A 23,944-nucleotide genomic window follows, 5' to 3' on the forward strand; every position below is an offset into this window, starting at 1 on the left:
TTCAAACTCCCATTGATTTGGCTGTTTACAGAACAAGTGCTTTTTGCAGCGGGTGTGTGCTGTGGAGGAAGAGCTCTCCATGGACCCCCATTCAACACCATTCATATTGGACCAAAGAAGGGGAGAAGGTCTAAGCGAAAGTGGGGGAAGTGCAATTTAAAAGAAAGGAAACTACAAAAGCTTGCGTCTTTCACTTACCGCCACTCGTCCTCTACCTGTACCCCGATGGACTGGAATTTGGTGGCTGGTGGAGGAGGCTCCTCTTTTGCCACTGGCTGAAGGCAGTCAACCTTATTAAACAGAAAAAAAAATACAGACAAAAACAGACACAAGAACTTGCTGCTGGAATTCACATTAGTAGACCAGGAGCACTGCACACACAAACAGCATGCTGACACCACATGCCAACTAGAGGGTTGTCTTGGGAGAGGCACAAGGCTACTGCTCAGGTCTGCCTCCACTTGAGCATCAAGATTGTATCCTGCCAGGCTGCTGCCAGGTATCTGGTCTAAGAGCACTCAGCTCTGCCATCCACTGCTGTCTGCACAGTTGTGGCATGCTGGGGAAGGCTGTGTGTCCCTGAGGGAGCAGCTGTGTGTGTGTGGCAAAGGACAAGAGATTCAAGAAAGGGCAGTGATCTGATTAAGACTGACAGCAAAGCCCAGCTTCCTCTCTCCCAGGGATTGACACCCTCCATAGCTAAAATAAGAGGGTTAGAAGGTTTTAGGAACAAAATCCAGACTGTGGGGTGGGTGGCTTGGGAACCAGCTCAGAAAAGGAAGAAGAGAGGAAGGCAGCCTCTCAAATGTGAGTTCTCTTGCCTTGCTGCCCTTTCAGCATGCGTTTTGCCCCACTAGCCCTGCAGAAAAGCCTTCACTATCACATGTACCTTACTGACCAGCTAGCCTTACTGTAAAGCCAATGGAGAATTTACTCAGCACACACACACGGTGGCTCAAAGCTCAGATCCTGCATTTGGACTTGCCCAAATGCTCAAGTTCCTATCTGCAGGTAATAGCCTGCAGCACTGAAGCAGGACTTTGGGACAGAACAAGTGCTTGCAGCAGTCAGCCATCTGTAACTGGGAAATCCGTCCACAAGAAGAATGTACAACTGCAGATGACTTAAGTTTTGCTGAATAAAGCATGGGTTTACACTACTCAATTGGTTCTCATTTGACTATATAATCAAAAGCTCATTTCCATCAATTTCCACAGAGTTAAATGCCTCTAGCAAGAGAAGCAGCAATCTTCTGGGAACAGCAGACAGCAGTGCTTACAGCCCTGGGACCATTTTGCACTGCAGCAGCCCATACTACATGGATGTCAAGTAGAAGGGCCCACCTCAGAAGAAAGTTGTCCCTAGAACCGTGATGGACAAGGAACAGATTGATGCTAATACAAAGTACAGAGCACAGGCTCAGCATAGGCATACTAGCAGCCAAAGGCCTCTTTAGAGGGACTCACCCAGTTAACATGGTCCCACTGCTTTATGAAACATTTTAATTTTGTACTAAAAGAATTTACTCCTTTCTGGTCTGTTATGGAAAGCTTCTGCTGTATTTTACCCCTGGGAACACAGGAAGTTAGTTTGACAAGGCAGTTAGTTGCTCACTCACTTGCTATTCTAAGTGAGTTCAGATGCACACCTGGTCACACAAAATGCACATACTAAATGGATGGGTTAAGGACATTCCTTAAGACAAAGGAGAACAAACTATTCCATACTTGTATTCCTATAGATGACAGCTTTCTTTTGGGGATATTCTCCACTTTAGGCTCTTCGCTAGTCAGAGTCCCTTTGTCACTTTTCAAAGTTGCATTTTTCTGGGATAACTCTGGAGTCTCTCTTGCTGGAGTCACAACGCTTCCCCTTGTCACACTGGGTGTCCTGGTGCTGTCCAAGCTGTCCGAAGAATTGCTGAGTCCTGACTGGCTGGTGACCTCGCTCTTGTGGTCCTGGCTGTCCAGGTATGTGTCCTGTGCCGATTCAGTGCTGCTCTGCACAGTGACAGAGATGAACGGCTTTGATGTGGTCCGAGGTGGGACAGGAGGTGGAGTCTTTTTATATGCCACTAGGCATGATGAACCTGCAGTAATGGAGGTGGGAAGAATGGAGAATGCAAAAGACAGATTGGAGAGAGAGAGAGATACAGTAAAAGAGAAAGAAAAAGCAGGTCAGTCACAACATCCAAGAGGAGCCTCCAGGTAGAAGCTGGAGGCAGAAATGCAGGAACAGCCTACAGCCAGCAGCTCACACTGGGTAACCCAAACCAAAGCATAAGGGGAAGCAGAAGGCAGAGCCAGAGCTAGCTTGCAAAAGAAGTCAAAAGGAATACCGTGACATGTGAAAGGCTGGAAATGGAGAAGAGGTATAGAAAAGCCTCCCAAGAATGCTACAGGGTTTGGCAGGTGTAAGCCTCCACGTTGGGGAAATTTTCTTTGGCTAAACCCTACGTTTTAGTGTCCTAGTACAGCCAAGTGTCTCAGCTCTTTGTCCCATCAGTTGACAAGTTTCAGTGTCTGGACCAGGCTGGTGTTTTTTCCTATAAAAACGGAAAGCCATAAAGTTTGTTAGATGCTGATGGTAGGAACAAACATTTGTGAAGTACCTTAAAAACCTAGCTGCTATGCATTAGAGGAAAATACATCATCTGGATGCAACAGCCCAAGAATGGAGAGGCTGCTGCTGCTCCATGTCCCCAGATCCAACCAGTAGTGAGGCTGAAGATGTGTTCCCAGCAGGCACACAGAGCACACATATCCACTAGATGTACATATATATGTGGCTGGCCACGCAGGTCACAGAAGAGCACCCACATGAACACAGACAGCAGCAATGGCCTCATCCTGCTCCCGTCTCTGGCTTGACAGGATGGAAGTCTATTAGTGAAAATACATGTACAAGGTGGATCCTGCAGGAGCTGCGCTGAGGCACTCAGTCTGCCCAGTTCCTGGCCCCTGGACATACAAGCCCCTGAAGGCAAAGTCCTACTCCAGTTGCTGTCCAGACAGGACAGACTGCACTGGGCAGGGCATGACCAGACAAGTGCACTGACCAGCCACCTACCTACACACAACTGACCCCCTTTTATCCCTTACCCCTGTATTCCCCACTTTTGTTCCTCCCCAAATCACCAAAACCCCTTTCTTGTCCCACCTTTGGTTCCTCCCATAAATATCCCATTAAGTCCTGTCCAATCCCAAACTGCTTTTCCCCTGCACCCCATAATGTGTCCCAGCCCTTGGGAGCAATCTCCTTAATCTGAAAGCTGATCTGGGGAGGTGCTCCCCATGGCTCATGGTGAGGGGTGTCACACCTGGACACCAGGGCTGAGGCTCTGCTGGGACAACCCAAAGAGGGGCCTGGACAGGGTGTTCAGTGCTCAGGGGTTCTTGGCTTGGGCTCCCACCTGCCATTGTGCATCCCTGCTTGTCCCTGCTCTGGGCTTGCGCAGATGGGCCTGTGATGGGCTGATGGCCTCTGGGATAGACCTGGGAGTAGTCCAGTAGGGTATGATTGAGGCTCCCCCTCCTACTATTGTCTCTGAGCCCCTTCATGGACATGCACAGGAGCTTTATCTCATATAACACTGCCCTGCTCCAAGGCATAAGCAGAGAGGCTCACACCATCCTCTCTCCTTGTACAGCACTGCCCAGCCACCCATTTCACATCCTGGGAGGGCCACACTCCTGGAGGGGGAAACTTAGTGCTGCTGCCAGGTTCCTCCCAAGGGGCTTGTAGGTCTGTGTGGCTGTGGTGTGCCAAGCCCTGCAGTCCCACTCCCCTGGAAAGGAGCTGCAGGATCAGGGCTGCTGCAGTTTTCAGGGTAACCCTGTGCTGTGCAGGCAGCACCTGCAGGGATTACCCTTCTCTTGCCTTGGTGTCTCAGTGGTGGTGCACAGCTGTGCTTTGGTCCTGCAGGCTGGGTAGGGAGCTTTGCTGCTCCAGGCTGCAAGCATATCAGCTCCATCACCACTCTGCATCATGGAAGGCCAGGTCAGCCTGCCCAAGTACCTTACATATTAAAAGGGAACAGGTCCCTGCTCCTGGACTTGGTCAGTTAGCATGTTACTGAGGCATGTTTACAGGGCAGTCCCTTTCCCACATTGTCAATGACAAACCAAGCATCCCTGTGTAAGTCACTACTGTACAGTGGTGTGGGAAGCTCCAGTGGTAGCAGGGCTGTCACTCTTCTTGGTTCCCTGCTCCAGCCCATAGTCCTTGGTCTCCAGCAAAGGGTTCTGTCCTTTAAATTGAAACCCCATGCACCATTCTGTTCCATGCACACCTTTCCCCTAGCCCTTGATATGCAGATGTTGACAGATACCAGCACAGACCCATATACCTCCCAGGTCACCCAACCAACAACACAGATGGGCTGTACAAGCCCAAACCCAGTTTCTAAGTGTTTTCCTAGTACAGCTCCGATGACTGCAGGGGCTGTCATTCCCTTGGGTTCCCTGCTCCAACCCATATTCCCTGATCTCAGTAAAGTTTTGCACCTCAAACTGCAAGCTCGTACCTCTGACTGCACTGCCCAGTCCTATACATAACCTCCCCAAACAAAACCTGCTGACAGTGATAGATATATATGAAGATACAGACCATTTTCATTAAACAATACAGATAGACTGTTAACTTTACCACTTCTATTCCCAAAATAGCCACCAGCGTATTAGCAAATTTAGTAGTAGATAGAGACCTGTCCTCTCTGTCAGGAATCCTTTGGCTACTTGGGGACTGCAAGGGCAGGCAGAGGTACCTGCTGCTTCTGAGCATTACCTTTCACCCTCAAACTGCACTGCCTGCATGGCCTGGGGAGCTCACAACAGAACACTTGACACGTTTTGATCTTTCAGAACAATTGGACACAATCAATTCTGGCTCAGCCCATCAGAGGGTGCCTTCTGTTCCCTGCATAATTTTAGCACAATTAACTGAGAAGTATCAAATGAACCTGATGCAAATTGATTACAGGTATGGGAAGGGGCGTTTCAGGTGACATGAGCCTCCCAGCAGCTAACTTTTTGCTCCCCAGACAGGAGCCCCTGCCTGCAGCAGAGGCTGACCACACTCACAGGGCATCCAGGAGCAGTGTCCCAGCTGCCTTGCAGTCTCCAATGGGGTCAGAGCCAGTCCTGAGCATCCCTGGGAGCCCAGCTATATTCCTTGTGGGGAAATTGCACACCTACACCATGTGCCTTATTGACAGTATTTACACATGCCTGTATTTACACATCCCAATATTTACCACATTAACAGTTACAAGTTCCACTTCAAAGAAGGAACTAAAAGGGAGTGGTTACAGAGAAGGAGATCCATGTTTCTAAAAGCATTTATATGCCCAAAGATCCCAAGAAGTACTGTAACACTGCTGCTGCTACAGGACAACTAGGGAGCCTATGACAGGGTTGCCAACCAAGCTGCCTTTCAGCATGAATCTGGACAGGAGCTAAGTAAGGCACAAACCCCATACCAGTTCCCCAAGCCCCTCAGTACACCAAGTCCAGTACAAATTGAGCAGCGTCCTGATGACTGTGAGAGCAGGACCTATCCTGACCGCTCACCCCAGCCCTTACACTACCTTCTGACACATGGTCCGCATGGCTGCAAGAGGGACTTGCAGTAGGGAACCACATAGCTGAAAAATAACCGGGATAGGCTACTATGTCTGGGGACTGGGTTATTTTTCCACCTTGCTCAGTTCTCAGTGCTGGCACATGCCATGTAAACTGCTTGGGGCAGCCTGAGCCCACAGCTGCCATGTCTCCAGTCAGGGACAGGAACTTAATATGCACTTTAAAACTCACCTACAATAACTTCCTAAAAGGTCAGATGCAAGTGCTTCAACTTGTCAAATTTACATGCCAAAACACAGCTACACACATCCTTTAGCCAATACTTATTTGGTCATATAGACTGTGCAACTGCACTGCAAGTTCATCACTAACAGATGACTAAAAGGGCACTGGCATTCACCTCCTACCTGGCAGTGCCACTTCACCTTTCCCATGCAGAGTGGAAGCTTCTACACTCAGGACAGCAGCAGGACCTGCTGCAGATGCTCAAGCAGCACCAGCTCAGAAGTGTTTAGCATCTCCAAGCAAGTCAAGCTCGCCACTGGGATGCCTCTTTCAGAGCTACCAGGTTAGACGGCACCACTTGTGCAAGCACAGGTTGAACTGCACCCCAGAGCTGACCTTTGCCCATAGACATTGCTTTACAGGATCTAGTTCATTGTGCAAGTGTACAAACTGCCAGCACAGGAGGCATGGAGGTGCTAAAGTAACAGTTACTGCACGATCATTCCCTCTCTTTCCCCATATTCTCTGCTGGACATCCCCAAAAGCCTCCTTAGGTGTAGTGTAGATTTGGTCAAGTTAAAGCTTGCCTTGTTACAGGTGTTTACCTACTCTGCCCTTACAGCAGAAATCTTGACTACACATACCCAACACAGAGCACAGCATGCTAGACAGGTAAAGCATTCTGCACATAAGCACAGCTACGAGAGCTTTGCCCCATCACAGAAGACTCCCCTGGGTCTACAGCTGAACAGCCTCTTGGGCATGTGCTGAAATAACTCATCTGCCACCAACACCTGCTCGTGCAGGACACCACCACTGAAGATGGATGAAAAAGTTCAACAGTAGACGTGCACTAGAGAGCATGAGAACAGCTGAGGCCTTTGGCTGCTCAAGCCCTCATCACTGCCCTCCAGAGCAAAGTTGCACAGGCACACGCTGCCAGAGGTGCAGGAGGCCAGAGCCCTGCCAGCTGCAGAGGAGGAAGCCACTGAGCACCCCACGGATGAGTGCCCACACAGTTGCTCTGCCAGGGCTGTCTGACCAGAGAGCACCATCTTAAATAGCTAGAACAATTTCTAGGCCAAGTCTTATGCCCTGTCTTGTACAGCCCATCCCAACAGAGCAGTGTAGGAGCAGCCTGAACAGAGCAATTGCAGAAATACCCCTGGATAAGCTGTGGCTACACCACCAAAACACAGGCCACACATGCTGCCTTGCGTTACCATACCAGGGGCTACAGCAAGGACAAGCAAGAGCCACCCAAACTGGCAGCAGAGAAAGCATGTCTGCATGGCCCTCCAGTTAAATACCTTGTCTCCCCACTCCACACGGCCTCTGTTTGTCCCCAGGGAGAGTGCCCAGCTCTGGCCCACCAGCTGCCCAGGATCCCCTGCCACCTAACAGTAAGCCTCTGTGACACCATCCTGCTTGGAGCTGAACATCTGATGGGAGGGGTGTGGTGGTTTTGCTGGCATGTTTACTAGGAGCACAGCTCAAGTTTCCCAGCTGCTGTTTACACCCACAGGGCTGTAACGTAATTGGGGAAAGCAAATCAATTGCTGTCTGATATCAAACACAGCAGCCAGGCAAAACAAGAGGGCAGCAGATCAGCACAGAAACACACTAGAGTTTCCCGGGGAAGATAAGTGATGTTCAGGGTCGATAAGCTAGATCCAAATTCATCCTTCCACCTACCAAGAAACAGTATGAATACTGTTTGTACTGCTCTACATACAGGAGGATACAGCAGCATCCCCTTGTCTTGTTCCAAGGGATCCCTTTATGACACCCAGCTCAGCTGAAGAGCATCACAGATTTTGCTAGAAGGGAATCACACAGTACCAACAAAAAAATGCCTATTAATGTACATGTGGTCAAAGGCTTGACTATGTGAGCTATAAAAACATGTTTACAGCTCTAAAACATTGCTAATGAAAGAAACACAAAAAGATCAGGAGCCTTGAACTGGTGACGCTTTGATTAGTGCAATTGCAAATTAACCCCACTGAAGCCCTCTGCAACCATAAAACAGGGACTTTTGACCGTGCAGCAAACTCAGAAACCACACCTTACCTAAAATGGGTTTCAAAAGCAAAAGTCAAAGCAAGCCCATCTACAACAGTCTGCCTTTCTCCCTCAACAAAACTCTGAACTTCTAAGCGTCATTGTTTCTTGCATCTGTGGGAAGAGACAAGATATTAAAGAGGCTAAGAACATCCTGCTATTTCTGTAGGAGAGATATGTTACTGGACCAACTCAGCAGACAGCATACCCTCATGACTCAGAGGTCAATCCCACCAGTTAGGAATGTTCCAGTTGCTGACTTACCCCCTCCAAAGGGCTACAGCTCAACAGGGTATGAACCTGCTCTTGAGTTACTGCAGGTCATAGCCTATTATATTTTAAAATCAGCTTGAGCTATAATGTAGAACTACAATCCACACAGGCACTGAAGCAGGTACACATCTTATTCTGTAGCATCATCAGCCAAGTTTGCTTGTGAACATCAGCCACACTCCAAAAAGCTGAAGAACAAGAAAATGTGGAAATTTTGCTTAAGCTTCCAGCTTTGCAGCACTAGACTTTTCCTGCTGATAGGATCTTCTAAAGCTTATTTAAGCAAGCTGTTATAATTCACAACTGCGCTGTGGATGATTGATTTTTGGGGGGAGGGATGTCTGTTTATAGTCTTCCTTGCATAATTATTTTTAGAAAGCAGCATGTTTCCAAATTAGCATTTTCCACATGACATTACCTGCTGCTCTCAGGGGCTTGGGCAATACCCACTGATGTAGCCCCAGGCAGAAGATCTGTTTTCAGAGCCATAGCCTGGAGAGCCCTCCTGACCCCCAAACCAGTTGGGCACACAGTGATCCTCTCCCTCTCCTTCCAGAGAACCAGGCATTTGCTTCTTGAAAGACTAAACACAGGAGTCATAAAAGAGTATTAAATCCAGCACTGCCTTAAGAGGCCCCAGTTCAAATACCATCAGGCTGTGCTTACCTGCTCAGTACCTGGCAGCACTGCCAAGATCATAGCCAAAGTAGTTTGGGTTTAGATTTAAATAGCATAATTGCCCTCAAGTGTGCATCTAGCATGAAGTGCCCAGTTATTTTGTTGCTATTGCTTAGTCAATACAGCCTGGTGGTATTTGTAATCATTCCAGTGACTTCAAGGACCTATTGAAGCCATCTTCATTTTTGTTAAATTATCTCAAAGGCTCCAAGCCACAATCACTTGTGAAGGCAAGTTAGACTGCCTTCAAACATATTAGCAGGGCTCAGACTATCACTTCCCCACTCTACATATCCCCCCTTTCTCCATGGGAAGATCTGAAGAAATGACCTCATTTCCTTGTGCATAAAGCAACATGCTCTGAAATAGTCCCTCCTACTACAAGACAAGCTCATTTGTCTTTTAAATGAAACAACCCAATAATCTTGCAGCAAATGAGAACCACCATCAGTTGCATTAACCCTCAGGTTTTGGTCACATGTCTTCGGGCTTGTGTTTGCCACAGGGTCTCACAGATGGAAGGAGTTGCATTTAGAGGCAGTTTTCAATAGCAAAGGGAACTGGAACAGCTGCATTCCAAGCAGCCTGACCTTTGATTTTCATCAGCTCGAAAAACACTTCAAGGTTGAAACTATTATGAACTGCAGGATGTTTTATTTGTAGAGAGTCCAAGTAAAAATGATACCCAGTTAAAATTGCTATTAAAGACAATACAGATCTTTATTGATTTTATGGTTCCCAGCAATCACTTCAGACCTTGTTTTTCTGCTGAAACAAAATATTTCTAGTCTCTATGGCCATGGCCACAACACACAGGCCTCCTCAAATCTGTATTTGGCCTGTATAGAAGCTGAGTACTCTGCAGATTGAAGGTCCAGATACCTGCATCAGAGGCACAGATGAGAAACCTACCCAAATTTTATTAGTCAACAGGAAAATATTTCTATCTAGACAAGAGGGGGAATCCATGTGAAGATGCCACCTCTTGCTCTGAAAGAATGACTGTCTTTAGAGTGCTGGAGAAATTTTAAAGTAAGTCTTACACTGCTTAAACAAAACCACACTACTGGCAAGCAAAGTTAAGTGACTGCATTTGTTTAAAGAGACTGTTTATGGAAATGCTATAAATGCCTACTCCCTCAGTGTTCTCTCTTTGTAAATCTTAGTAGTACTGTTATTTGAAAAAAGAAAATAATCTCACCTCAATACTACATAGAAGAAAACAGGCACCCAACAGGGAAGTATGTTGCTGACTGTGACTAAGCTGGGGAGTCAGGGATGGGCTGTGGACTCTCCTGCCACAGTCCTCACTCCACCAAGCTGCAGCGTAAAACCCCGACAGCAGTGGCATCCTTGAGTGAGCAGCTCACCTACAGTCCAAACTGTGCACTGCCTTTGTGGAGGCTGAGCATGCCCATGGAGACCTACAAAGGGACCAGTCCAGCAAAGCCTTTCCAAAGCTCTCATAATCAAGAGGAACATTGTTAGCACTTCACCAGCTCACCACAGCCCTCAACTTTGCTTACTGTACCTGCTGTTTGCTTATAATCACTGTACCTGCTGTTTCCTTGTAATCACAGAGCTGACACACAAGCCAGGCTATGCTTGCAAGTCAGACAGCACAGCATGTTCCAGGTGCTCCTCCCAAGCAGCAGCATCAGGGGAAAAGCACCACCACCTCTGCATTACAGCCCTGCTTAAACCCAGCCACACAACAGCCCAGCTTCTGCTCCAGACATCCAAATCACCTCGAGTAGTTCTAAAGGAGGTCAGTAGAGAAATTTACACTTACATTCCCCTTATTGCCCTATTCATCCTCAGCTTTTGGCCCCAGCACAGCTCAGTAGGTAGAGCAGCAAGCCCTGCAGCCTGCTTGGGCATGGCTGGAGTGATAGCTGGGACAAGGAGACCACTGCCACATTGCTTCCTGCAGGCTGTTGCTTCTCCCACCATACAACCAGCTGAAGACAAGACACTTGTTTCCAGGACAGACAACAAGGCCTTGGGGTCTCTGCCGCCATCCCTCTCCACAGGCAATGGGGCACCCCCTCACACGAGCCCACTGGACTCCCAGCCAGAAGCAAGAGCATCACAGCAACACCAGGGAGCACACCAAAGAGGCCACACTGAGGGAAGGTGGGTCTGCAGCAGAGACCAAGGAGACATGAGGGGCAGCAGGCTCATCTCCTCCACTGAAGCAGGTTGGGGTCATATCCTGAAACCCCAAAGCTGTAGCTGTTCCTACCAGCAGCTATGGAAAATGACCAGACCTCACTTGGAGTTGTACCCAATTCACTTTTCCTGACCCAAACAGCTATGGGAAATGGCTATTTCCACTTGAAATGAACAGCATCAACTCACCTGTGAGATAAGCACATAGAGGGGAGATGCCCTCACTAATGAGTACCATTTTTCCCACACCAGCACACTGGCTTCCTCTGGGAGCACCCACCATCCAACTCACATACATGCTTGACTCATACCCCAGCTCCCTGTTGGTACAGCCTGTACCAGGTTTGTAGACTACATTTCAGCTATGTGGCATTTCATTGCAGAAAGAAGAAAAGAAATAACTTCTGAGCTTTAAGAGAAACACCTCCTTCCCTAAAGCCCCACCAGAGATTCAGCCAGAGAAGCTAACACAGCTGCCTCCTCCCCACCACTGAGCAGCAAGTGCTTCCATGTTTGCAAGGGCTACAGTATTAAACAAAGACCTGTGCAAATAGGTCTTCGATTCCCAGCTGGGAAACCACTTGCAAGTGCTGGTCAAGCAAGCAGAGAGCTGTTAAAGATTTGTCACCTGTTGCTCCTGTTCAGGTTCAGTACCCACCTTGGTCACAGCACTCTTGCAGATCTCTAAGGCTATGCTGGCAGAATAGCATTTATCACCTATGTATTCATCTGCTACCTGTTATTGAGAAACAAGGGACTGCCCTGCACTTGCTTGACCACTGCCAAGTACAGTAAGTTCCTTAATATTATTGAAACAAAAGAACTGGACATATCTGCAGAAAAAAGACCTCAAACTCAAGGGAGCATCTCAAATGTTACAGTCAAAGAGACACCCCCCCCCCGCCCCCACAATGCAAATACAGAAGCAAAGGGCTCTCCTTGAACATCAGCTGTGCGCTTTTAGACTAACAGTACAGGTTTTATCCAGAAATACGCCACAAAATACTCTGTACAACCATTTGTGTTCTCTGGTCACCCATGACTGACATGCCTTTGGTGTGAATTGCAGCATTAGTTAACAGCATTAAGTAACTATGCTGGGTGGATGGGGACTGCACAACGCAGGTAAGAGGGCAAGTGTGGCAGTACTCCACCACTCAGGACTGGGCAAGATTTAGCGGCCACTTCTGATTAGAGACCTAGTCCCTATACTTTGAGGGGGGGAGCAGAAACATTTAACCAGTGAAGGAAAGGCTAAGAGGGTTGTGATCTCTTTACATGAGGGACTTTGGATTTTTCAATGTACCACAAGTTTGAGCTTCTTGGAAATGCTCTGATTTGGAATTTGTAGCAATGTTTGAGCAGAGAAATTATAATAAGCATTTGTACACTGAAAACTATTACACTGGGAAGGCAAGGCAGCTTGCTTTTTTCTTTTTAAAAAGCCACTTGTAGAAGGTCACAAATTTAAAAGGCATGAAGCATCAGATGACCACACCCAAGAATCCTGGTGTTTAAAAATACAGTATCTTGCACAGCTGACCGATATGGTCATCTCCCCCTTTCAGCACATACTGCTACCGCAGAGTTAGCCTTACAGTAAGGACACAAATGCTACAGGGAACACCAGCCACAGACACTCCCAAACCCATCTGCAGCAACTATTACTGGGGCTTCTACTTGTAGTAGAAGAGACATTGTAATTTCTCCCCACCCTCCCCTAAGTAATTTTCAGCACAGGTTTTAAAGCAAGGTGGAGTAGTGATAGGCAACTCCACCCTGCTCTACAGACACACATCCAGCAAGCTGTCCATCTGTCCTGTGGGACTCAGCCAGGTCTCCAATCCAGCTAGCACAGGGCAGTAGCTTAAGGGAGCATCCCCTTCCTCTCCCTGCCCAAGGTGTTAATTCATTAACAAGAACCAAGATCCCAAAAACCTAACCATCCTGCCTCAAGAAGTCACTGAGAAAAGCCATGGGCATGGTCCCAGAAGAAGCAGAACTGCAGCTCTGACAGGGTGGGGGTGCTTGATGCCCAGGGACTGGGCCCCTTGTCCCTCACCTGCAAGCTCATTGCCCATTTAGTGGTGGCACACACATTTTTCCACAAAGTGTATGAAGTGAAGGGAATGGTCCATCAGTTCAGTGTGCCTTTGCTCTGTACAGGAAGTTTGGTTGTGTTTATCCCCTCAACACCCTCACTAATGAGGGCTAATGCTTAATGAGCTTAATACACCAAGAGATGTGAAGCAGCACAGCTAAAGGGAACCCAAGCCCACAGGGCGCTAGGATCTCTGCTCATCACCTATGCTCTTGCAGTCTCCACCAAGGCCAGGCTCTGAGGCCAGGGCCCTGCTCCAGGAATTCAACCATTGCAGCAGCAGCATCCCCAGCACACTCCTGGGCAGCAGCACATGGACTACCAGCACCTGTCCTGCCAGCTTGTCTTACACAGGTTGGGCAGCAACAGAGACACCAACAGATTCCTTCCACCACCAGATCTTGCCTTGGCCCAAGCAGACCCTGTTGACACAGCTACACCAGCACAACCAGGGCTGCAGAGCTACCAAACCGGGCAAGTCTGCTTCCATGACCCTACACAGGCAGGCTTGAAGACAGAGCTGCCTCCTCCCCATGATCATGAGCAACCATTCCCCAGCCAAATCCCTGGCCACACAGCACCCCTGCAGCACAGAACAGCAAGCAAAGGCTATCAGAGAAGTGCCAGCATAATCCTAACCCCATGGCAGGTTTTTACATGTGTAGAAAGCTCTCACTGACAGGAGTCCAGCACGGCTTTAAAGCCACACTCAGATACGCCATTTCTTCCCGTTTGCATTTGTCCAGGGGATGCAGAAATAGCAGGCGAGCAAACCCAAATGGGGGTTTCAATGGTGCCAAGGAGGCCCTGTACTAGGCTGAGGGCAGACCCAGCAGGACTCACTGCATCACCCAGCAGCCTGTTTACTACATGGCTGCAAAGACAGCTCCCCTGGAGCCCCCTTCTCACCTTGGGATCCTTTCATTCACACAGTACCACACTGGCTCTGACCCAGGTGTGAATCATGGCAGGCACAGGGGGAGGAAGGGTGGCTGCAGCAGAGTGAGGATCCTGGGGAGGGGGGTGCCTGGGAGGAGCCTGAATACCCTGCCTACACATCTGGGCCACATGGCAGCTAGTCCTCTCCAGACCATCATCAGGAAGGGGCTGAGCTCTGAACTATCCATGCCACAGAGGCAGATGATTTCAAGACAGCAGACGTTTCCATCAGACCCTGCCATCGGGACAGGCCACATGGACTTCCCTGCAGCCAGTGCCAGATCTCACATCTGATAACAGAAAGCAAGATTGACAGACTGGAGCACAGGGTGCCTCGCAGAGCCCACCCAGGGCACAGCCTCTCCCTCCAGCACAGTTGGTCTGCAGCTCAGCACACCACAGCTCAACAGGGCTCCAGGAGATATGAAGACCACTTCGGTAGTATATGGACCACAGCTTAGTGACCACATATCAGCCAAAAGCTCCTCAGACAGTGAGATAAGCTGCACTGAAAGCTGCTGCCACAACAGGAAAGCAACACCTCTTTCTGCTAATGCACCAAAGCATCATCCACTTCATCCTCCCAATCCAGACAGCTGTGCCTGCAGCAGTCTCACCCAGGTGTGGCAAATAAAGCTCACCTGGCAGCAGCAGCAGTCCCAGCACAAGGGACTGTCAACTGGACTTTGACCATGCACTTCTTGTCAGTGCAGCAGCACAAACACACAGCACTCAGGGTAGCTCTAACACCATCAGCCAGGAGATTAGAGAGACAAGACTGATCTGCTAGCAGAACAGGAAAGAGAAAAAACAACTAAAGATATCTAGAGATTTGCATTCCAGAGTATTATTGCAGGCCCTATTCCTCCTTGCTTTTAAATACATACTGTGGCAGTCTCAAAATAATGATTCTTTCACTAAAGGGCTGGGGAATCTGTTACTGCTGACTGCACACTGAAGCTTTTTGTCCAGGCCAGTTTTGGCTCTGCAGCCCTGAGTGTCTGTATTAGAATGGCCTTGTGAAGAGCAAGAACTGTGCAGGACATCCAAGACCATGCATAACACGCAGAAAGGCAGTGAGGGAGCACTGGTCTGAACTGGCTGCCACAGTATTACAGTCACACAATAGTGACCAGTCTGTACTCCTCTCCCTGTTTAATGCCACTTTTCTGCAAGTTTTGCTTAGGATTATGGCAGCACACATGTGAATTTAGGGCATAAATGTGAACCAGACATGAATTAGCCAGTGCCACTAGGTTGCAGGCTGCTTCCCCTCTCCCTTCCCCACCATGGGATGTTAACCTGCTGCTGCTCTGCAAAGTGGCAAACTGCACGGACCAGGGTTAGGCATTTAGAAGAGACACTAACATAAAGAATGACTGAGAATCCTCCATTTATCCACTACTATAGCCACTTCTAAGTGCACTAGGGGTACTAGTGTTTATCTTCAAAGTGTTTAGGAAAGCTAGTTTAATTAGGCAGGTCTTACTAGCTTTTCTCCAAGCTAGCAGTTTCTAGAATATTCTGCAGAAGTAAGTTCCACCAGCTAATTATGCACTGCACGAAATATCCATTTGCCATCACTTCACTTTATGCAATGCCACATCACTCAGAGGATGGCATATGCAGATGCTTTTAACTTGCTTCTCTGCCACTGCAGAAGTCCAGTCCAGGGAATCTTAACACACCTCCTCAAAGTCGCACTCAGTCAAAAACCATATGGCTAGAAACCATGCAGCACCACTTGGTAAACCAAGTCTGTTCTTGTCTATGTCAAAGCTCAACAGCTCAAACTTACTATTTTAGGATATGCTGACCACTAAAGCATAAAATCAAGTCATTCCCAAGCATTTGCTCACATGTCAAAGGAGATACATTGCAAGATTTCAATGTACAGACAGTAAGCTGCACCTTTAGCACAAAATAAGTGCAACAACCAAACTGCTTGCTCTTTTAGAAAGGGAAATTTGTCCATCCAGCATGGTACAAGCAGCAGTTATTCTGCAGTATTTCCCCACACAGCTCCCTTTCAGCTCAGTGACCATCCTCAAAGCCCACCAATAACCCATCTCACTTCTTGTCCAGGACCATTTTACAGCTGCAGGAACATGAAGAGCTCCAGTATAGCAGAATCACAACTAAAGTTTTTGGGCAACCAAGTCCACTGACACTAGTTCAGCCCATGGTGCTCAGAGAACAGCAGGAAGGTTTTGTAAAAACTGCACAGTTGCTGAGGCAAAATTGGCATGTTCCCACCAACAGACAGTCATGGAAGCATTGTGGATGGGTTACCATAATTTTAAGTGTACCATTTAAACACTGTTCACAGAAGAGCTGGCTAAGAGGGTGCTGAAAACACTGATGGCAGCCAGCAGCTTGTCAACACAGACTGTGATAACAGGAACAGGGCTGCATTGGTGTCAGCAATAGCTGAGTTCCCCCTAGTATAAACGGGGCTCCTAGGAGATTGCTTCATCCCCAAGAACAGAAGCAGCCAGCAATTCTCTAGCCTACCTAGAAGATTTAGAAATTGCCACCATTGCTGCCGAAAAACCTCAAGGCAAGAGAAGAATTAATTTCTCCATCACTTCATTCAGCACCAAGATTTTCATTACAGTTTTCAGTTACTGTATCCCAAATTTTACCTGATCCAGGCAGGGAACTGCTGCCATCTGCTATTCCCACTTGCTCACAGGACAAGATTCCAGCTGTTTTAGGCAAGGGCAAGCACTCAGCAATGCCACCAGGAGCCACAGAGGCAGTCTTGCCAGATCATCATGAAAAACCCTCCCCACACCCAGATGACTAGAAATTCTTTGTAAGCTAAAAACAAACCACACCCTGCACCCACAGGGCCAGAGAAAGCACATGTGTCAGCAGAGGAGGAGACAACAATGCAACACAGCCTCTGCGCAAGGAGATGGGGAAGGCATCATCTCCCCGCACTTACCCAGCCTATGAAAAAATCTAACCCTTAGTCAAGACTGTCTTTCCACTTGGACATTTGCTGTCAGGCAGCCAGCACCCAAGATTTACATCTTCAAAGCTACAATCATCAAGAGGTTTTAATAGTTAGATTCAATTGAAGCTATTTCCTCCCTTAAGTATGTACAAACCAAGATGTGGCAACATTATGCTAATACTGAAGAATCAAAGTCAAAATTGCTGGGAAACTTCTGTTTGCTGAGGCAGAAGACAAGCTTTGCATGTTAGACAAAGCTATTCCATATTCTAATTCACAATTTAAATGGCATTAGTTATAAGATTAAAAAAAATATCACATGAACACAGAAAAGACTGTAGCAGGTTGCGATCTCTCTTCATTAGCATTAAATTTGGCAGTGGTTAGCTGTTGCACCAACCAGAACAGGCAACACTACAAACCTCTTGTCTGATCTGAAGAGGCAAGGTAAATCCTTGGAATCAGAGCATGCAATTAAGCAAATATTCCAACCTTCTAATCCTTTTGGGTAGGGTACTAGAAAGCTTTCAAAAGCATAGCTGTTATCATTGCTTGGATTTCTGAATGCTCCCATATGAACTAACATATGTATACTGCAAAGCTGAGCTGGCTTGCTTCTTTCTCACTAGCTAAGCACACAGAGGTACATAGAGAAACGGTAGCATTACATTCCCAGTGACGCTGCTCACACTGTTCTCCCATAGGCCAAGAGTCCCCAGCTTTGATTTCTTAACAATTCCAAATATCACAAGCACTTCCAGAACAATGGTCCCTTTTCCCATCCTCCCAAGGGAGGGGGTATCTGGAGTAAACCCAGCACTTTCTGGAATACTTCATTTTGGGCATCAAGCAGGCCATTTGACAAAGGAGCTGCTGTGCAGGCTCCAGCTGTGAAATGAAAGAGCACAACAAATCCCAAGCATGAACTGAGAGTCTTCTCCAAGCACGTCAGAGGCTCTAATACCTGCGACCTAAATAGCTTCAAGCCACCAACTCTTCATCTTTACTGCTCAGTTTGCTTTCACTGGAGGCTCTGAAACACCAAGCTCCTGGTTCACAGTCCTGAAGAGTCCCTGTAATCTTTCAAGTTAAGAGCCCAGACCACCACTTTTCAGCCACAAATATGGGTAGCAGGTCTAGATTCACATGTGCAGTACCTGTTTGCCCACATTCACATTCATCTGGTCCTCCAGCTTGCAGAGCCTGCCATAAAGGTACTTTGAAGATCTAAGACTATTAACTAGAAAAGGGACACAAGGGAGAGGCTAGTGAGGAGCCCTACCACATCCACTTAACAGATTCAGTTTCTAGACAACAAAGCTAAAGGCACTGTGTCTTAGTTATGCTTTTCTCATGCCATTTTGTCTGCCATGGCACTCTCAGGACCTACTCCTTTCTGTCCTGCTGTCCTTGAATTCAGTATTTGACACAATGACACCCTGGCCTTCCAAGGAGGGTTAACAGTAAAACCGAGTCTCCAGCAAAAGTATTAAATGTCACCCGCTCAACTGCAGAACAGACTATTTTCCTGCCTTGAAAGCTATGTGCCAGAAGACTTCTTGGCTTAATTCCCACCTTGCTGATATTTATTCCTGTTTCCAAACGAGTGACCTCCTCTCCCTCCACTCCTTTCAGCTTACCAGTTGTATAGCTCCAGCTACAAAATAAACACTATCTGAATCAAACTCAGAAATCCTAGGGCTGTTCTGCAGGATATTCCAAAAAGCTTCCTCCTAGGACTCCACCTGTAAACACTAAATACCAACAGGCAGATGAAGCAGTGCAGTGCTTTCAGCACTGGCACCTCTGCTTTTTTTGACCTGTTGCATGACACTAAATGGAAGACGTTAGTGTGACAGGGTGAGAAGGAGGTAACAACCCCTGATTTATTTGGAGTGGCTTGAGGAAGGTGATGAGAATCATCTTGAGTCAGACTGTTTTGAAGTTATTCCAGCAAGAGACAGTTTACCAGAGGTGTTTTTGGAAGAAGCCAGCCCTTGCTGAAGCACAGCTATCTGACCTTCCTGAAAAAGTGTTCACTTGATCTCCCAGAGCTGGATGGGCCTCCAAGAAACTGCTGAAAGACACACCACCCCCGCTATTCTTTAGTTGAAAGAGTTGTAAACACATCATTAATGGGCTTTCCATGGTGGCTTGTTTAGCAGCAGATAACAGCCTTGAAAGAAGTCTATCCACAATGCTGCCTTTTCCTGTTCATCTTCAGCTTTCCCTCACATACATACAACAGTTTCACAGGGCTGTCTCAGGCATCTGCACTTACAGCAGGCAGCACAAAGATCAGTGGAGTTTGGTTTTTTTTTTTGATTGCAAAGCTCCTGCTCCAAACAAGCACAGAAGCCGTTTGTCAGTTATAGAATAACCTAAACAGTAACTAAAGTGGTGCCATGGAGAAAATGCAGGATCTGCTGGACTCCTAGTTTGACAGAAAACATCAGTCAAATACCAGAACTAATGTAACAGCTACAGTCAGAACGGCCCTGCTTCTCATATCAGAAGCTTACCAAGTCTAAAGTTCCAGAAAGGAAATTATGGGGCTTTCTGCTAGAGGTCTTCAGAGTCACAGTCCTACCAAACAGCTGAGCTACCAATCCTTTGGAGAACATGATCAGAGGTTTCAGCAGACAGGTGTTGGGACTGTTGGTAGCCAAGTCCATACCCACCTCTTCCCTTTTCCCCCCACCCCCTGCCTAAAGTCCAAACATTCAGGCAGCTGTTACAACATAGAGGTGAAGACAACTCTAAAGCATACAGGCCAAGAAGTTCTTCCTGCAAGGGCAGGATGGAGTGAACAAGCTAAAGAAACTGCTCCTTGCAGAGACTTCCTCACACAAGCAAGGATTAAATGGTTTTGGAGTGAACCAGCTCAGACTTTCCAAATAGCTCCTGGGAGTAAGGAGCCGACCTCACAGCAGTGTTTGGAGGTGGCCTGACTTTGCTCCCATGCATACACCAAGGCGAGTATGTTGTCATCAGCTCAGTGAAAAATCCCACCTCTTCATTCCTCTGAAAATCCCAGCCAAACCAGACACTTTGAAGATTGCCCAAGGCTGGAGTTATTTCTCCACTTGGCCATCTCCCCACACTCGGCCAGGGAACAATTTTAGGCTTAGAACAAATTACTGCATTCAAGCAGCCACTCCTTGTCACGCCAGTTGTCCAACACCAAGACCAGCTGTAGGATGAAATTCATAGTAACAGCAACTCACCCTTCCAAATGAAATGCCAATCTTTCGATGCAGTGCTTTCCAAGGCAGTCACCAACTCAGCCTTTGCCATGTTTAGCTCAAAGGGATTGCTGAGAACATAGCTACACTTGCTACCCAGTACAGATTGACACCATGTGAGCTACCTGGGGGGTTAGTCCAGCAAGTGCTTTCACCTTAAGTGGCCTTGCAAAACAAGAACCACCACACAAAAATAACCAACTGTAATCATGTAGACATAAACCTAGAGCAGCATTTAATTTGTGGGACACAGTAAATTTGGGGTCAAGGAGAGCTTATGCAGCAGCAAGTCTCCAGCTATCTGCTCCAGGGGTTCATTTGCCAGAAGGACCCTCCATCAGTTAGAGGAAGAGTATGGCAAGATACACCAGGAACAGTGCCTCCAAGAGAGGGACACAGCTGGGAGGGAGACTGCTCTGCCCTTGTCATTTCAGTCTGAACCACAGGACTGCACCCAAGCACAGACCCTCAGCATATATATGCTGCAGTGGTCCCAGCATCACCTGTAAAGGGAGAGTGCACTTGCGTGGCTCAGGGTCACTTCCGATGTCTGTGATACCAGGCTGGGAAACAAACCAATCCAATCCCTTCTACATTTTCCTAGAAAGCACTTTCAAGTAAACATTCAGGTTATGTACCAGAGCCACACTGTCAGAGGAAGAGATACCCAGTCAAGGGTCTTGGATCTAGGCCATGCCAGAAGAGTTAAGACATACTACTAGATACTGATTGAAGATAGTTCATAATCATAGTAACAACCAAACACCACAAAGGTCCATCCCTCAGGAGAAGCAAGCTGCTCTGAAGTCTCAGTCAGGGTTTAGATGAAGGTCAGTAGAACAGGATGACTCTACCAGAGATGATCTCTGTACAGCTTCTGGCAGCCAGGCAGGAGAAACACTGTGAACTTGCTGTCAGCAAGAGAATGATACAGCAGGGAGAAGTGCTGTCAAGAGGCTGAAAAAAGGGAGTGCTGAAACTGTTCCCATTACAGCACACATTGATAGAGACCTAGAGTGCATGCTGCTGAAATTAATTTTCCTCCTCAACATACCTAAAGAAACAACTATGTTCTCAGCTCTGTCACTGTTTGACAGCAAGAGAAAAATCTCCTTTATCCCCTAACAGCCTTTCAAAGGCCAAAACCAACCAGAAGTGCTTTTGAAGATAAATTAATGGTCCTGTGGCAAGTGAAGAGATGTGACAACACTAAATAAGTGCCTTTAATTTTTGAGTGTCTGATTTCTATTGTCTTCCAATCACACAAACCTGGTGAAGAGCTGGAAGCTCTCCTGCTTGCTCCAGCTCTGACTGTGTGTTAACCCCCAGAGTGGGCTGGTACATTCCCAGAAACAAGCAGGGCCAAAACAGCTGCTGCAGTGCAGCAACCCATATACAGAACTGCCTCAGGGCCCACTCTGCACACACTGCCTGCAGGGCTGCTACTCCACCTGCTCCACCAAGCATCTGAGCACCCAGCTGGAAGCAGCCAGCTGCACAAGGATTATCCTCTTGCTGACTTCCAGGGACACAAGCAAAGAGTGGCTAGGACAGTCCTTCCTACACAAGCAACTATTCCCCACATGCAAAGGCTAGCATCTTTGGCATGATCATCAGACCAAGAATGAATCCAATCTTCAGACAGTGATGTAAAGCTGCTCTGTTTCTATTACTGTCCCAGACATCCAGAAGACATAGGATGCCTATGAAATGACAGCAGACAAGCTTCATACCAACAAGCCAAAGTCCTGAGATGGTGAAAACAACTTTGTACTAAAGCAGTGATAGGGGAAAAGGAAGTCCAACCCTGTTTCAGCAACAGATTTCAGTTCTTGTATTTTACTAGCTGTAACCAAGATGCACAGTACAGCTGAGGAAACAAAACAGCAACAAGTTATTTTGGATACTATTTTGTAAACAGATGCATGGCCAGTTATCTAACCATGGGAACATTAGTATGAGTAGGCTCTGAGAGGGAGTAGCAGAGCACTCACAGGGTTATCTAACAGCAAGCTTTGAGCAGCTTGCATCATCTCCATCAGTAAATTTTCATCAGTCTGCAACATCAGCAGCTCATGCTGCAAGACACCTGGAAGAATTTGTGAATTGCCATCTCCCTTGGGTACCACAGGACTGTTCCCTCCTACTCCAGCCACTAACAGACACAACCACAAGGACAGTTAGAGGAGGTGTTCTACAGCTAATTGTTAATTATATTAATTGACAAGACAGTCAACTCAACCACCACAGGGCCAGGTGCAAGCTGGGCCTCCTACTCTCTATAGCAGGGATGCCCTTATCCCTGGGGAAAGGTGTAACAACAGAAGTGAGTCACCTTACACACACAGTAGGCCACCACTTTGACATAATTTATGCCAGGACAGCCTACTGATTTCAGTATGGTCTGTCTACCCTGGCAGGCTTCATACCAGGGAGTCATTACTTTGTGTGCTTAAAAAGGTGCATACAGCTCACTCAGGCACCAAAGAGCAAGACATGAAAACAAGGAATTTGATCAACATTAAAGGTAGGGTCTTCTGTGTAAGTTAATATAGCGAGCATTAGTATGTATGAGATCCACAGACAGAAGACCACAATCAACACCTGTGAGATCAAAGGAAATGCTGAATATAGAAGCACAATATTACATGGGCAGCACAATAGAGAATATTCACTCGAACTGTGGTCACGCTCTCCACTGCAACACAAGTGTTACAGCAACAGAGCCAAGGGACAGCAACAGAGCTCAGAGCTGGGAACAGTAAAAGCAGGGCTACAGAAGCAGGCCAGAGAGCCAAAGTCCTCTTCCTCCCACCTTCACCTTAAGCTGTCCTGTCCACCATTCCCCACCCACCACACTCAGTGCTGAGCAGCCTGCAAGTCCAGTTACCACCCATGACCACACACCAGGTGGTGACACACAGCCATGCCACAGCAGTGTGAGGTGCCGGGAGCTGGTGGGCTGAGGTCTACAGCTGCAGGATCTGAGGTTTATTAAGATTCAACTAATGAAGTGGATCTTCTGTCCTCTACTTAATTTGTGGTTTCTCTAGGTCAGGAAACCAAGCATTTGGGAATTTGCAATACAAATATTAGTATTCTGTTAATTTAAGTACTACCTTTCCTGAGAGCCAGGATCATATCTAACTGAAATACAGCATACCCTCCAAAACTGCTGTCCATTAGGGCATGTCTCAGGGACAGCACAGTCTGTCCCCCAGCACCATTCAGTTTGACAAACAGTTTTAGAAGTGCTCCCTGTTCAAAATCAAGGGAGAGAGTTCATATGCTAAGGCAGTGCAGAAGGAAACACCTAGATACAACCATTTCAAGTTTGGAATGAGCTGGTAAATTTTGCACAAAAGCATCACTACACCCCAGTTCTGCAGATGCTTAGATGTATATGCACAAGGAAGTAGTCAAGAGTGCATTGGAAATTTGAGTACCACAAAACTAAAACAACCCTTCAATTTGCCATCTTAAGGACTCCAGCCTGATCTTTCTCTTTGCCCACTTCTGCAGTGATCTTTAAGTATGAGCATAATTTAAGGGAAATTTTAACACCCTATGAATTCACACAATCACTGGAAGCCTCCCATTACCAGATTGCTACTTTTTTCATCAGGAAGTTACATTCTAGGATGTTCTGCCCTTTGCCTGCAGGACTGCAGTAGTAGCTGCTCCTCATTACTACATGTAGCAC

The 23,944-nt window shown here is 47.3% G+C and overlaps 1 protein-coding gene across 7 annotated transcripts in view; it reads right to left on the minus strand.

Annotated features, from left to right (window-relative positions):
• Positions 1-23,944, minus strand: part of DLGAP4 (DLG associated protein 4) — a 73,727-nt gene that overhangs the window by 7,487 nt on the left and 42,296 nt on the right. For 4 of the 7 annotated variants that reach the window (XM_075058247.1, XM_075058255.1, XM_075058231.1 and 1 more), the window contains exons 2-4: positions 2,457-2,545; positions 1,728-2,089; positions 199-290 (exon numbers count right to left, since the gene is read on the minus strand). In XM_075058247.1, the coding sequence (XP_074914348.1) occupies positions 199-290; positions 1,728-2,089; positions 2,457-2,502 (500 nt within the window). In that variant the 5' untranslated portion in view covers positions 2,503-2,545. Of the gene's footprint in view, positions 1-198; positions 291-1,727; positions 2,090-2,456; positions 2,546-23,944 lie in introns of those variants that run through there. The other 3 variants (XM_075058259.1, XM_075058222.1, XM_075058214.1) reach the window with 2 other exon arrangements.

Source organism: Buteo buteo, chromosome 2, assembly GCF_964188355.1.
Source record: "Buteo buteo chromosome 2, bButBut1.hap1.1, whole genome shotgun sequence".
NCBI classification, from domain to species: Eukaryota; Metazoa; Chordata; class Aves; order Accipitriformes; family Accipitridae; genus Buteo; species Buteo buteo.